Genomic DNA, 16,431 nt, shown 5'->3' with positions numbered 1-16,431 from the left:
TGTGGTTCATAATAAAATGTCTTTTAAATTTTCAAAAATCGCTTACCAACTAAGATGTCCTTTTAAATTGCCAAATAACTATATTTAAATTGCCAAATTTTAAATACAAATAACAAGTTTACTATACGATCTAAGTATCATTCTTCATGAAGGAACCAATTTAAATAGTTTCAATATCCTCAAGAAAAATATATGTTGCATTATCTCATTCGATTCATTTCTCAAAAGCTAACAAAAACATAAATACATAATTTTCTATTGATTTTTACGTAAAGTTATAAACAGGTGTGTCGATTACATGTTTACAAATGAAAATTAAGGTTTTTGTTAGACAAAATGATGACAAAATTGAAACTATAAACCACTTATCACTATTTATATAAGAGTATTGTAAAATGTTTGAGTATATCAAAAAAAACACTCATCTAATATAATAGGGATAGGGCTGGCAATTCTCGACACGACACGAAATAAATGGGTTTGGGTTGAGTTTTTCAACCCGCCAACCCGCTAACCCGTCAACCCGCAAACCTGTTTATTAAACGGGTTATATATGGGTTTCTCAAAAAATAAACGGGTTGACCCGCCAACCCGTTTATATTCTTAATAAAAAAAATTATTTTATTTTTAAATGTATTTATGTATCAAGTATGAATATTTAATAAGTATTATATAATATATACCATTGATTCATAGACAATTTGACTGTTTTGACATTTTGAGTCGTGGTGAATGGTCTAAGGTCGTAAGTCATAACCTATAAGGTTAAGTCTGTAACATGTTTCTATGAATGTTTATAATTTTCATTTGGATGTTTAAGACTTAAATATCTAAAATTTGGACCCACGAACCCAAATTTGACCCACAAACCAGCCAACCTATGAACCCGTATAAATAAATGGGTTGGCGGGTCATATATGAGTTTATGTTCCAAACCCGTCAACTCGTGACCTGTATATTTAAATGGGTCGTGTTTGGGTTGGCATATTTTGACCCACCAACCCATCAACCCGCGACACACCAACCCGAACACGACACGATTGTCAGGTCTAAATAGGGATACAACCCAAGCATTGATGTTACAAAATTTCACGCTTGCCAACTAAACCATAAGTACCTTTTATTTATTTTAACTTTCTAAAAAGATAAATTAGTTCCTCAAAATTTTCAAAGGTGAGTCATAAGTTTTTTTTCTATAATAGTTATATATAATTTTAAAAAATTAGGCGGGTCATAGGACCCACCTAAACCCTTCTTAAATTCGTCATTGGTTTGGATTTAATGATATGATTTTTGGTTTGAAAGCATTTCTTATTTGAATGGATTCGATGGAGTATTTTTTTTTCCGGTGGCAAAGGTAGTGATGATTTAGTCCGATGACACTTACTTTGACAACTAATCAAACGAACAGGTGGAAATCTGGAGGTAATTAAAGGGTTTGCGTAATTAGTAGATTAATGATAAATAAATAATAATAATTAGAAAAGAAAAAAATACATAAATAAATAAGGGTAATGTAGTCTTTTTATATGTAGCAAGGACTAGAGAAGAAAAAAAAAACAAATAATAAGTGCTATCTAAATTTAAAAAATAAATTAGGTATCAAAAATACAAATTAGTCAAAACCGCAGGATCATCCGTGTGTAATTTACTCCTAATAGTGTGGTACACTTACAACTCTAACTTGTGTACAATAAAATAAGTAAATACAAGAAGACTAAATTGCACAAATAGTTCTTATGGTTTGCTTAAAATTTTCACTTTGGTTCAAAAAGGTTTTGATTAGCATCACAGATCTTTTTTTTTTTTTTTTTTTTTTGAAGTTTTGTCCGGTTTGCTTTGAACTTTCTATTAATGATGATTTTGCCCTTATTTTTTATTTTTCTAGTTGTTTTTTTTATTTAAAAACACTTTAGAATTTTCGTAATTAAAAATAAAACAAAAAAGAAAATATTACCCCTTATCCCTACCCCACCCTCCCCCTACTCTTTCTCATCCCACTACCAGTTATGCTATGATTACCATTGTTAGTCACCACCACCGTTGGTCACCAACAACCACCACTGCCACCTCCGATCACCACGAACACCATAACAACATAATTTTTCCATATTTGAATACCAAAACACTCATATAATTCCAGATCTATAATTTCAAATTAAAACTCAAGAACTACCACCACTATCTGATGAATCCAAACATATTTTTTCAGATCTGAAAACTCAAACATTACATTTTCCTTATCTGTAACCTCAAAATCAAGAACAATGTTTGTAAACCCATCTGTGAATGTCATCTTGTTCCTCCAAGAAACCCTTGTTTTAGCGTAGATGCATCTTCTTTTGCTATGGTGGTCGTCTGATGAGAAGAAAAGAAAAGATGGAGATGGAGAACGACTCTAAGGCGGAGAAGACGTGCAAAACTTTGTTTCAGTGTAGATGCACCTTCTTTTGCTATTTGATTTCTTTTATAAATGTTCCAAATTATTATATTATGTTATGTAAAAATGTTATTTTATAAAAGATTTAATGTTTAAATATATATATTAAATTTTTATTTTTAATAAAATCATATAATACATTTGATCGACCACCTAATTTTATAAAATTTGATTGAGGTTTCTATCAATTTTATCATTTTACAACCACCACCATCGATCACATTCTCAAAGCCTATACATCTGAAGGGTTAAATTGCAAATGCTTTGAAAGTATAGCCCCATTTTTACAAATTCATCCAAAGATGAGGGGTCTCCTTCAACATTGCCAATTCTACTTGAGCCGCCATGTCCAAGTCAAACCCACAAGCTTTGACCATCCGAAATTTTCCACGGTCAAAAACCTCAATATTTCTTTCTGCTTCTTCTTCTTCTTCTTTACCTTCCGAGAACCCGACACCATCTATCTCCTTCACATCCCCCTTAAATATCCATTTTCAATTCATAAAAAACGAACCCACGAATCATTCAACTGAAAAACCAAACAAAATCCCCAAAACTTTCTTCAATAATTCCCATGGCTTCCTCTGGTGGCAGCTTGAATACTTCCACTACGACTTCTCAGTACCCACCTTTCTCTTTCTCGACGTCTTTCAGTGATCTTATTGCTTCTAATACCGGTGAAGATCCCAATTGGGGGTTCTTCAGTGGCGGCGGCGGCGGCGGCGGTAGTGGTGGCGAAAGTCCAAAACCAACTCCGACGCCGTTCTCTCCGTCTGCTTTCCTTTCTACACCAACTGGGTTGAACCAAAACCAGTTCTTGGATTCTCCTTTCTTCCCTTTCAATTCGAATGTAAGATTCTCTTCCTTTTATAGATAAAGTTTTCATTTTTATAGATGGGTTTGATCATCTTCAACAACTGGGATGATTAATAATTGTGGTGTTGATTTTTGCAGATTGTTCCATCTCCGACAACTGGAAGCTTTTCTGGTTTGGATTTCAAGGATGAAGAAAGAACTTATTCTAACTTTTCATTTCAATCACAAGCAAGACCTCTTGCTTCCATGGCTTCGATCAAGATGGTATTTAATCTTAATCTTTTATTTAGTGTACTTTTTTGGATATACATGACATAATTTCCCATTTTCATTTGAAGTACATGATAAGCATAGTACAAATTATGACGTATACTCTTGTCTTGCTTAATATTGTTTATTTCCATTTTGTTTAACTTTTTTTGGTGGGACATAATTTTTTGGCCCATTACGTTACATGGAAACACGTAATAAATTGTTTTTGTAATCGAGAAGTGAGAATGAATTCCTATTTATAATTCGATGTGTTTTTGGTTTTGTGAAGGAAGAACAAGTAAAAACTCAACCACAACAATGGGGAAAACAAACTGATTTCACATCAGAAATCAACAAAAATAAATCCGAATCAACACAATCGGTTCAAACCCAATACGTTTCTGATCCATCTCAAGCCGTTAAAGATCAAACAAGATTAGAAGATGGTTACAATTGGAGAAAATACGGTCAAAAACAAGTCAAAGGAAGCGAAAACCCTAGAAGTTATTACAAATGTACGTTCCCTAATTGCCCAACAAAGAAGAAAGTCGAAAGAAACTTAGAAGGACATATCACGGAAATCGTTTACAAAGGAAATCATAGTCATGCAAAGCCTCAAAATGCCAAGAAATCATCTTCAAACTCTTATAGTGAAGCCCCCATTGAAAGCAATCATTTCGATTCTTCCGCATCGTTTGGGGAAGATGAGTTCGAGCAAGGCTCGTCAATTAGTAAATCCGGTGATGACCATGAAAATGAGCCCGAGGCTAAGAGATGGTAAGTTGAGTTAGGGTTTTGTTTGTATCGATAAATCATATCAATTTGAATAAGACAGTTATTGGCGAACTAGCTGAGAAGATAGTTTTAACTTATAATTCCATTTGGTGTTTAGCTTATAAGTTAGCTTATCAATAAACTATCTCAATATAGTTTATCAAAAAGTTTATTAGCTAACGCTAAATTATAAAAACCTAGTTTATTAATGCATTTAAAAGATTGTTTTTTAATGAATTTCAAATGGTTTTTTTTTTTTTGCAGGAAGGGTGAGACCGAGAGTGAAGCTATTTCGGGTCCTGGGAGTCGAACGGTTCGGGAACCGAGGATTGTGGTTCAAACCACGAGTGATATTGATATTCTTGATGATGGTTATAGATGGAGGAAATATGGACAAAAAGTAGTTAAAGGCAATCCAAATCCAAGGTACATCTATAGTTTTGTTAAATTTTATGTCATATCTAAAACCATGTTCTAACACTTGCTCATTTTGACGGTTGTTGAAAAACCAATTTATCTTTGCATAGTGACAAAAAAAAAAAAAAAAAAATGACTTGACTTCACTTTTAGCATCAGTCACAAAAATCTTGTACTAAATAGTCGTTGAACATGCTTTAAACCTTGCACGTTTTATCTAATAAACGTTTTCCAAACCCAAAAGCCTTTTTTCCCCCATTGAATGCCTTGTGGAAATTTTGTAAAAAATGGGGGACTTCACGTGGAAAACATCTTCTCTTAAACTTTTTCTACCAAATCGTTTTCTCTCCATTTAGTTTTTAAAAAAATACACATGTATATATCTTAATACATTAATGTGCCCTTAATTTCTCACTTAATAGGGAAGATATCATTAATTTCTTTTCCTAACTTGAATTTTTGTAACTACTTATAGGAGTTACTATAAGTGCACTTTCAACGGTTGTCCAGTAAGAAAACATGTGGAACGTGCATCACACGACTTGAGAGCCGTGATCACAACATATGAAGGGAAACACAACCACGATGTGCCCGCACCACGTGGTAGTGGGAGTTACGCCATTAATCGGCCACCAACAACTAACAACGGTAACACCAATAACAACTACGGACTCATGGCCATAAGGCCATCTGCAAACTACTCAAGTAGTTTGCAGAGTACAACGGGGTTGACCAACAACAGTGGTCAACCCCCGTACACACTGCAAATGTTGCAGAACTCCGGGAGCAATGGACTCCCGGAGAGTTCTTATGTGAATCAGAACCGAGGAAAAAACGGGTCGTTATCGAGCGCTAAGGAAGAACCCGAAGATGAGTTGTTTTACAATTCTTTTCTAGGGTGATAGAAAGGAAATTGGTCAAAGGATCAAAGGATGAGTTAGTTTTGTGATGTAATTTGGTAGGAAATTGTATTTGTTGTATCATAGATAATAAAAAGTTGGAAATATTCTTTGGTTAAATCAAATAAAAACATGTATGTTAATTCGTTTAAACAAAGACTATACCATTTTTTCCTTCCAAATTGATCGTTTTCTGTTAGAATATATATATATATATTCTTTACATGTAAAGTGGAGCATGATATGTGCAAAATGTATTTTGTAAAGTGAACAAATAATGAAAACACAAAAGGAGCTTTAATTACATGTTACACATAGGTTTTTTTTGCTAGTGTGTACCCTGAGAGCATGGCTGATAACCCGAGAATGAAGAAGGCAAGAAATTCCATGCTAATACATGCGGCTGAAGAGTCTGTAAAGATGTTGTCCGCTCCTTCCCTCATCCTGTTTGTCATCGGTACTGCTGCTGAGGCTGCTGATATCAATAGATACGCTATGATCTACGTTTAAATAAACATTAAAAATTATAATCTTATAATGTGTTTAAACATTTTTGTAGTAAAGCTTAAGTTTCAACTAGACAAATAATTAAAAAAGTTTTGAGTAAATTACACGAATGGTCCCTATGGTTTAGGGTAATTTGCATGTTTGGTTCCTAACTTAATCTTTTAACTCGGAAGGTTTTTAAAGTTTGTTTTTTGTTATGCGTTTAGTCCCTGTCTTACTTAAAAGGACTATTTTGCCCTAAAATTTTCTAATTTATTTAAATAAACACACCCCAATCTCACCCCTCTCACGTTACCTTACATACCTTATTATTTTTTCCTATTTAAATAATAGTCTTTTTAGGTAAGACAGACCAAACGCGTAACAAAAACAAACAGTAGAGATCAAGCGAATAATAAAAACAAATAGTAAGGATCTCCCAAGTTAGAAAAATAAGTTAAAGACCAAACACATAAGTTATCCAAAACTATAGGGATCATTCGTGTAATTTACTCAAAAAGTTTTAAGGAATAAATCAAATATGGCATCCGGCCTTTGTTCTAGAATATGACATGATTAGGTAGGGGTTTATTTGCTTCCAAAAGTTTTGAGAGAATCTCATATATCTTATTATCATTATTTTTTTTTTTTGTTTTTGTTTATCATAGTATCAATAAATTTTACATATATATAAAATTTTGATATTTAAGGGGCCATGTTTTTTATTGCAATGTAATTCCTTGATAACTATTAAGTTTGAAATTGTGACAAATATTAAATATCTAAAAAACCTTTTAATAAAATAAAGCTTCAAAAATTTGTCAATCATATTTAGTATCATCTATATGTAATGATTGTTAATGGATAGAATAATTTTAATTACAACTGCAAATAGAACGTAGAATATGTTATTTTTTAAACAATAAAATATATTTCAAATTACGAACGTAACGATGAATGGTTCAGTACCAAACAAAAAAACAAAAAATACTTTTTATAATAAGGTCAAAATTCATTGGAAGCTTCGAACCAAACTTTGACAGCCATAACTCCCAAATACCCAACTGTCCTCTTTAAATTAAATTAAATAATAATAATAATAATAATAATAATAATAATAATAATAATAAACCACAATACCTCATCCACTAAGTGACAAGACAATTTATTTTTGTCCCTTTTCTTTATTTAAAATTATTATGAAATGTCTTCTCACGTTTTGTTTCGGATGACGATGCTTTCAAGCTATATATACACTTACGTGTTGGTTTCTGTTTTATTTACGTTGTGTTTGGCGCGCTACAGCTAGCTTATTTTTCAAGTTTTTTATGTTGTCGTGTTTGGTAAGCCAAAAAGTAGCTTATAAGCTAGCTTTTTGAAAAACTACTTAGGAGCTTTTTGAAAATTTTTCAAATACATTTTTTAATTAATTATAGAAACGAATACTCGTACATGTATTTTTATGTGATTTTATATTTTTCAGCTATGTTTATCAAACATTATTTTTTATCAACTAGTTTTTCAGCTATCAGCTAGCTTTTTATTTAACCACTAGCTTTTAAGCTAATAGCTAGTTTTTCAACTAGTACGTCAAACATAGCCTTAATGATATAATTGATATATAATTTAGTTTCATAAGTTATATATCAAAATGTAATTTTATGACTTTGTGCAAAAATAACAACCTTCATAAATACAAAAAGAATAAACATTTATTTATTAAATTTCCTTTTTTTTTTCAAAACTAAACTTTCTTTATCCTCCTCATCGAAAGCCAGATTGCATAACTACTATAATTTATAATTTTATGATTTTTTAATCTTATAAAAATCATTATAGTTTAGAATTTGTTTGGTCTAACCTCAAGATTTCTTATTTTATGATTTGACCATTATAATTTAAAAGTTTACAAAAAACAACTCTAATTAAACAAAATATTCTTCTGGTAAAGAAAAAAACTATTAGTGGTTAAATAAATAAATAAAAACCAACAAGAGTTATTACAAAAACAAACTTTTACGGAATGTGACATTGCTCAACTATTGTTGACTTAATTATTTTGTTAGTTATAATTTATGAATAGTCACGTGTATTACCATATACATATTCATCCAAAATATATATTATTAATTATTTATAGAAAACTATATAGATACACTAATAGAAACTAATTGTTTGATAAAACTAACGGATAAGTTATAAAAAAAAATTAAAAAAAAAAAAAGTGAAACAACTAAAATGCATAAGATTAAGTTTTTTTGTAATTAGAAGATTTTAAAAAAATTCAATTAGACCGTTAAAGTGTTAGTTAGAATAACTTTTTAAAAAACTAGCTCATAGACTATTTTTTTTATTTGACAAACACAAAAAAAAAAAAAAAAAAAAAAAAAAAAAAAAAAAAATTGAACCATTTTTAACAATAACTTGACTTGATATATTAAAAATATAATCATAATAGTTTCAAAAAACTTACAATTTTTAAGTCGTATTCGTTAGTTATGTTTAATATTTCAGAAAATTAAAATATCAATATTTTAAGTATATAGCAATATATGAATCAAGTTTATTTTATTATTTCAAATTTTTATATTTCTTTTCATCTATAATCTATAATTAGAGCAGTTATAAAACAAAAAACCATTTTATTTGCACTTTCATATACAATGATAAAATAGTAATAGTCCGACGTTTAGAAGAAATAGATTATATTGTTCATATATTAATATCACCACTATCTATTTCACAACACTTTATAATATACAAAAGAAATCAACAGACTCTTATTCATCTAAAAAATAACAAATAATATTCAATAGCCAATTGTATTTATGTATTTTATACGTTGTGTTTCCAAATAAACAATGTATTTTCTTATAGTTGTTTTAAAACGAATTACATGATTTTGTTTTAAACTGATTATATCAATCACATTATTTTGTTCTAATTTAAACAAAATGAATAACATGAATGATGCATTTTGAAGTAAATATCGATAATTTATATTAACAAATTTGAAAAGGAAAACTATATGAACATAATTACTAATATTATGAAAATAAGAAAAATGTCAATGTATAAATTAATCAAAGTCAAACGCCGTTTCTTTCTAATAACAGAGGATATCAATGCTATCAATTTTTATGAAAAAGATTAAGTTGATGAAATGAGATTAATCAAGCAAACCTGATCACCCAAGAAATCAATCAGCGCCAAATTCCGGCCGGAAATTATCTGTCTTCCGTTCGACATCTCGTAAATCTGCCTCCACGATTGCAATCCTGTGTATAACGTTGACAAAATCGCAATCGCCAATGCATACCTGTTCATACAATTCATCATCAAATTCATTCTGAAATCCCAAATCAAACAAGGAAGCAGATACTCCGATTGCAAAGCGAACCTGTATTCTTCGTATTCATCGAAATTTCTCCCACGCCCATGCTTGTTACTAGCCATGATTATGAACGCAAGCACTGAGAACACGAAACCTAAAACTCTCAATCCTAGAGATACTCTTTTAAGCGTGTCTTCATGCCTCCATCGTCTTAAAATTCCGGTGACGCCGTATCCCGGTGGAGGAGGTAGAGGCGTTTGCGTTGGATCAGTGTTCTCGTTCTCCACATGTGGTGGCGCTGTAGGTGTTGGACTCTTCGCCGGCGGTGGTGACGATGAGAATGATGTCATCTCAGCAGTTCAAATTCGATACTGATGATGGGCGATTTTTGCGATTGGTGTTTGAATGGAGAAAATTTGGAAGATATGAAGGTTGTGAATATACTTCCAAGTTCCAAACGGCAAGACAGCAAAGCAAGCAAGATTGTTCTTTCTGACAACTCATCATTCACCAATAGAAGTTTATGGACGACAATCTAAAAATTAAAAAGCATTAAATTTAGTACCTTTTTCCAGCTTAAAAAAAAAATCAGAATTTGTGTTTTGATACATATAGTCCAAAAGAATGAAATGTTGCAAAGATGATCCCTATTTTAAACTAAATTAGCATTGTTCATCCCTTCATCTAACCATGTTGGCAATTGGCATGTTTACATTCTCCTGTTAACATCCCATGATGTGCAAGTTGCATGAAGGCATTTATGTTACTAACCCTAATTTGCCATCAAAGAAGAGCGAAAATGGGTTTCAATCTCATACTTCAACCTTCATCTAATGTAAACCCTCTCATTTGAAAATGATTTTTTGTGCATGTGGTCGATATGATGAGATACAAACATCTTGGGCATCCAACAATCCTCGAAGAAAATTATGTTCATGCTCTGAGGTGGTAATTGTTAAGGTTTGTTGGTTTTATTGACTATTTTTTTAACGATTGAATTTTTATAAGCTAGCTGGAAGATAGAAAAATGATATAATTACACAGGGTGTCAATAAAAGTTTTGTAATCAAGAAACTCAATTGACTTTAAGTTATCTCAAGAAAAATAGATGAAAAGTTCTCTCTTTTGGTAGAGCTTCTATTTTAATCAACATCTTCAACTAAAGAGATTGAAATTAGGAGAGGGTTGAGGTAAAGAAATCCTCTTTCTCCTTTTCTCTTTGTCATTGCAATGGAAGGTCTTAGTATTTCCTTGAAAGAAGCATGCGATCGTCATATTTTTCAAGGTATCGTTTTTCCTAATAATGGTCCTTTGTTATCTCATCTTCTGGATGTGGATGATGTTATTTTTATTGGTGAAAGATCGAGGTAAATTTTATAAATCTAAATAGAATTCTTAGATGTTCCGATTTGAAAATCAATCTTTCTAAAAGCAAAGTTTATGGAATTGGAGTTGAAAATGGTGATGTAGCCCATCTTGCAAGTATCTTGAAGTGTGAACCTGCAAAGTTTCCTTTTACGTATCTTAGTCTTCCTATCGGAGCTAACATGAAACCTGCAAAAAATTAGAGTCCAATAGTTGAAAAATTTAAGAATCTTTCTTTTGGTGGTAGGCCCACCCTTGTCAACTCCGTTTTAGGAAGTGTTTCTCTTTTTTGTATTGCTCTTTTTAAAGCTCCCATGAAAGTGATTGAACTTTTGGAGAGCATTAGAAGAAGGTTTCTTTGGGACGATATTGAAAATAAGAGAAAAAATCATTGGGTAAATTGGAGTTTGGTGGCTAAACCAAAAAAAACAAAGGTGGCCTTGGAGTGAGTTGTCTTAGAATTATGAACATTCCTCTTTTAGCTAAATGGTGGTGCAAATTGAAGGTTGAAAAGAACACTCTTTGGTTTTCTTGTATAAAGGCAATACACAATATCCCTTGTGTTTGATGGGAAGCCTTTTGCAAAGCATCGTATTAAAGGATGTGGCTTTCTATTTATAATTGCGTTGTGCTCAACATGTAAGTTGCACAATATTGAATGAGAGAATGATAATCCCTTTCAAATGAGATACTTTGTATGATAAGACAGAAGAAGGTTCTTGTTATGTTGACAAAAAAAAAAAAAAAATTTAAAGAACTACGTCAAAATTATTGTTATGTTAACTATATTAAAGTCATCGAGTTAATTAGCCAGTAGTGTACCAAACATGTTTTTTTTCTTCCAAAAACAGTACTAACATTTGTTCCAATATTTCAAACACTTAAAAAAAACACGATTAACTCCTCAAAGCTTCCATATAGTAAACATAAACCACAAAACCAAATTTTAAATTTTGTTAATAGCTTCGGCCCCAGTATGTCCATTTCTTGGCAGGTTTCCCAGATGCAAAGCACAAGGTACCTGTCACAAATATTAAGTTTTACATAAATGCCCTTATTGTCCATGCAAAAGACGTAAATACCCTTATTGGATGATGGAAAATAATGCAACTTAAAAATAATACCTTCGGGCAGTTCAGGCTGTTCAAATGGAGAGCAAAGTGTCTTGGCCGCTCCTGTCTCTCCTTTTGTCTTTGTTTTCACATCCTTCTCCACTTCCTGAAATATATTATTAAATTTAAAACTTATCCAATAAAATAAATTAATAATAAATGGATAATATCCTTTAAAGTTATATTTTGCCTTTTACTACACATCATAATTATTGTCTCAAATTTTGTAATACCATGAGTTGCCAAGGAACAACAATAACCACTTTAAAAGTAAATTACATTTTTCATCCCTATTTATAGCTTCTTTTGCAAATCTAGTCCCAAAAAGCTTTCTCTTGCAACTTTGGTCCTTATTTGAGCCTCTTGTAAATTGTAATGTTTTTGGTCCTTGTTCTAAATTAAATGAGTACTTTTGGGCCCTGAGTTTAGTTGACTTTTGCAATTTTGGTCCTTATTTAAGCTTCTTGTAATGTTTTTGGTCCATTTTCCATATTAAATGAGTACTTTTGGTCCCTGAGTTCAGTTGACTTTTGCAACTTTGATCCCCATAAATAGTCATTTTACTTCCCAAAAAGATACAAAAACCTCAAATAAGGACCAAAACTAAAAAATTCAGCTATCCTCAAGGACTAAAAATGTAATTTACTCGTACTTTAATCTACCTTCTGTAACTTTTGAACATGAATTATCCCTTTTGTAATTTTAAAAAGAAAAAGATAAACAACTTTTTGCTAATTAATTATGTTAATTAAATCAAAAGTATTACCTCTTCATCACACCATGGAGCCAAAATCAATTTCTTTTGACCTAAAGCTTTAATAAACTCATCCCATGTTTTTGTCACTTCAACACACGCATCACGTTTTTGTTTAGCAACATTAAACATGCTTTGTTGTACATCATCCAACAACTCCTTCACTTTCACCAAATCCGCCATTGGAATATCAATTTTCTCTCCATTGTCACGCCTAACAACACGCACCTGAAAAACAAACAGCTTATTTTTTTCTAATTCCAACGGAATCACCGATTCCACAGAACCACAAATTCCAGGGAATCAATGATTCCATGGAATCCCCAATTCCGGGGAATCAGTGATTCCATGGAATCACCGATTCCATATCCCAATTCCAATTTCATTACCTGTTTATTGGTGACATCTCTAGGTCCAATTTCAATCCTCAGAGGAACACCTTTCATTTCCCAATGAGAATACTTCCAACCAGGGGAATAGTTTTCTCTTAAATCAGCTTCAGCACGAATACCTAAATCACTTAGAGTTTTCACAGTGTCCAAACATGCATCTTTTATTTTTTCAGTGTCTGCATCTTTATAAGGCACATTGACTACAATAACTTGAACAGCTGCAACTTTAGGAGGCAACACCAGGCCTTTATCATCACCATGAACCATCACCATCACCCCTATCTGTAAACAATAGCAATCTACTTTCAATTTTTTAAAAATATAATGATATAATTGGATTATTTTTTTTAAAAAGTACAATGGGTTGATGAGAAAATAGTCTTTTTTAATAAATACCGTGCGTGTACTGTAAGCCCATGAGTTTTGCCACACCATAGCTTTTTCTCCCTTTTCATCCTCAAAGTTAATCTCAAACATTTTTGCAAAATTTTGTCCTAAACAGTGGGAGGTTGCACCTTGTACACCACGTCCTGTGTTTGGAATGAATGCCTACAAAATAGTTTATACTTTATAAATACTTACGAAGGGCAAAAATGTCATTTAACATTTCATGGTTTATAATTTACATACTATTTTATATAAGTTATAAGTACCTCAACACTTGTTGTGTAAAGTCCACCAGCAAACTTCTCCATTTCACTTTTCTTCCCTTTCACAACAGGAACAGCTAAGTATTCCTCATATAGACGTCTGTATAGTTCAAGAATCTCAAGAACCTAAAATAAATCATAATTCACTCAGATTGAGCATCTTATATACAAAAAGGGTATTTGTTTTATAAAAATAAAAAAATAAAAAAAAAAGATTTCATTTTTTCATGTTTCTTTTAATCTTTAAGTTTATTATGTTATACCTCAGTGTCTGCTTCTTCCTTTGTTGCAAAAGCAGTGTGTCCTTCTTGCCAAAGAAACTCACGACTCCTAAAATAACAGAAAGTTCAAGATTTCATGAGATGATTTAAGTTTAAGACAAAAGTGATCATCATGAGCTGATTTAAGTTTAAGACATAAGAAGATGATGTGATGAATAAGCACCTGATAAAAGGAGTTGGATTACTAAACTCCCAACGAACAACATTACACCATTGATTAAGTTTCAGAGGTAAATCACGGTGTCCTCTTATCCATTTAGAAAAGTAGGGATACATCACAGTTTCACTAGTAGGGCGAATTGCAATTGGAACTTCTAATTCAGAGTCCCCAGATCTTGTCACCCATGCAACCTAAAAGATTAAAAGAAAAAGAAAGAATTTAAAAGTAGAATACATTCACAAAAGCAATATAGGCATTCATGTTTGTTAATGTACAAAGCATAAGGTAGATGAAAGCAAGAATATTATGTTTGTTAATATACCTCAGGAGCAAACCCCTCGATGTGATCCTTCTCCTTTTGTAGAACAGTATTAGATACAAAAAGTGGAAAGTAGCAAGTTTTAATCTTCATCTTTTTAATTTCTGCATCAAAGTATGTCTGCATTAAGATGTTAAAAAAAAACAGTTTAGTTATTGCTTAATTGCATCAGAACAAAAACTGGATTGAGCTTAACGGTTTCTTGCTTACTTGCATTATCTCCCAAATGGACATTGTCCATGGGCGGAGGATATAACAGCCAGAGATTTCATAGTATTCTATCATTTCACCATTTGTAACAACCTATAGGAACAGAAAAGAACCAAGTTAAAGCATAAGAAATACACAGAAAGCTGGAAAACAATGGATATGTCATATGTTATATACCTCAGAATACCATTCCCCAAAGTTTCCATCTTTAGTATTGGTAAGACCTAGACCAGTCTCCTTCTTCCTTCCCTCTGCAATCACAAGTTTTATGACAATATAAGATAGGGAATATAGATAGTTAGATACATGCACCTGCTTTTATATATAACTTTCAAAAAAATCTGTGTGTTTGTGTGTAGAAGAGAAGAAGCTGACCAAAAACTGGCATTTGATATCAAGCATACTTATGGAATTTGTAATCTAAACAAAAGATCTGAACCGTATTTCTAATCTAAACAAAAATTCAGCTACTTATGGAATTTGTATACAAGTGATGTGACTATCAGTTTTTTTCTTGAAATTGGATGCCTCGACATCAATATTGAAGTTTAAAACTAAATCATTTGTTTTGCATCAAACTGTAATTCGTAATTTTATACAGAAGGATTAGAACTTTCACAAATTCTGAAGTTAAACATCAAAACGTCCCTTTTCTCTGACTAATCAAGTCAAACAAATGCATACCCCAAAGTAGTGAGTATGTTTATGTGATTAAGAACATGAGCTCAAAAAGAGAATTCGGTAAAAACACTCACTACTAGACTGCGCAGCTGCATTAGATTTGTTGGCATTAGCAGGCTTGTCTCCCTTTCCACCAGCCATGTCTTTTGACTTTCTGCTTGGATGAAAATTAAACATTAGAAATCCATAACCAAGAGTTGACAACAAAAATCAAGATAATCAGTGGGACTAAGTAGATGCCTGATTTCTAGTCAATGCAGAAGAAGGTTGTTAAGTTCTTACTTGTGGCGAAAATCAAGAATGATCGAAAGCTGTTAACAAACAAGAAGAAGCAGGAACTCTCCCCCGTCGGAAATCTGGTAGCTGTTTTCCGGTCAACCGCCGGCGTCGCAGCAATTTGGATCGAGGGAAACGAAAGCTATACAGGGAGGCTTTATGTCCAGACTGTTATCCAAACCCTAAAATTGCACCTCACGTTACGACCCTTTGACTTGCAAATTTACAGTTACACCCTTTACTTTTCATATCACGTTAAATTGCACTCAATGTTATTTCGAAAACATGTTATTTGGAAAACATGTTATGATAAAACCCTTATAACAAGTTTTTTTAAAATAAAGTGAGCATTAGTTAACCCATAAAATAAAATAACCATGAAATAAAATGAGTAAAAAACTACTATATTATAATCCATTCCTTAAAAATAAATGAAAAGGAAAAAAAATTAATAACTAAGAAGTATTTTATCTCCATTCATTTCAATACTTGTAAAAAAAATAATAATAAGAGTTTTTAGATTGTTTAAATGAAGTGTTTATTGATTTATTCAGGTTTGGCATCCCTAATAAAGAATTTTAATGTTTGGATAAAAAGATTTCATAAACACTTATTGATTTAAACAAATAGTTTTTGATAAGCCACATCCTAATTACTTATTAACTTATTTAAAGAATTTTATTTATTTGTTTTATTATTATACATAAAATAAAGGAAGTTTGTCAAACACTAAAATTAACCTTTTAACTTATTTTGGTTTGGTGTAGGATAAATTAATCCAAACATTTTTTTGTTTTAGCATCAAATAAACTG

General features: G+C 31.7%; 3 protein-coding genes across 4 annotated transcripts; 1 reads left to right on the top strand and 2 right to left on the bottom strand.

Annotated features, from left to right (window-relative positions):
- The first annotated feature begins 2,888 nt into the window (after nt 1-2,888).
- WRKY33 (WRKY DNA-binding protein 33) lies at nt 2,889-5,780 on the top strand. Its single transcript, XM_078969878.1, has 5 exons — nt 2,889-3,290; nt 3,395-3,520; nt 3,798-4,285; nt 4,547-4,708; nt 5,175-5,780. Exons 1-5 carry the CDS (start codon nt 3,015-3,017, stop codon nt 5,599-5,601), a joined length of 1,479 nt encoding a protein of 492 aa, XP_078826004.1. The 5' UTR covers nt 2,889-3,014; the 3' UTR covers nt 5,602-5,780.
- On the bottom strand, nt 5,742-9,936 carry LOC145011219 (CASP-like protein 4B1). Its single transcript, XM_078969879.1, has 3 exons — nt 9,485-9,936; nt 9,268-9,403; nt 5,742-6,098 (listed from the first exon to the last, which is right to left on the bottom strand). Exons 1-3 carry the CDS (start codon nt 9,766-9,768, stop codon nt 5,907-5,909), a joined length of 612 nt encoding a protein of 203 aa, XP_078826005.1. The 5' UTR covers nt 9,769-9,936; the 3' UTR covers nt 5,742-5,906.
- Nucleotides 9,937-11,600: 1,664 nt separating this feature from the next.
- Nucleotides 11,601-15,764, bottom strand: LOC145010944 (Class II aaRS and biotin synthetases superfamily protein). Of its 2 annotated transcripts, none has more exons than XM_078969535.1 (13): nt 15,625-15,764; nt 15,417-15,496; nt 14,839-14,912; nt 14,662-14,754; nt 14,455-14,571; nt 14,136-14,323; nt 13,955-14,021; nt 13,695-13,817; nt 13,438-13,590; nt 13,039-13,323; nt 12,662-12,877; nt 11,908-12,001; nt 11,601-11,804 (listed from the first exon to the last, which is right to left on the bottom strand). In XM_078969535.1, exons 2-13 carry the CDS (start codon nt 15,481-15,483, stop codon nt 11,740-11,742), a joined length of 1,542 nt encoding a protein of 513 aa, XP_078825661.1. In that variant the 5' UTR covers nt 15,484-15,496; nt 15,625-15,764; the 3' UTR covers nt 11,601-11,739. The 2 variants fall into 2 exon arrangements, with proteins under 2 accessions (XP_078825661.1, XP_078825662.1); XM_078969536.1 differs by having other exon boundaries at nt 15,583-15,718.
- Between the last annotated feature and the right edge of the window lie 667 nt (nt 15,765-16,431).

The sequence above is a fragment of the Lactuca saligna genome, chromosome 8 (assembly GCF_052625555.1).
Source record: "Lactuca saligna cultivar CGN05327 chromosome 8, ASM5262555v1, whole genome shotgun sequence".
In the NCBI taxonomy this organism is placed as follows: domain Eukaryota; kingdom Viridiplantae; phylum Streptophyta; class Magnoliopsida; order Asterales; family Asteraceae; genus Lactuca; species Lactuca saligna.
This window is presented reverse-complemented; position numbering and strand designations above follow the sequence as displayed.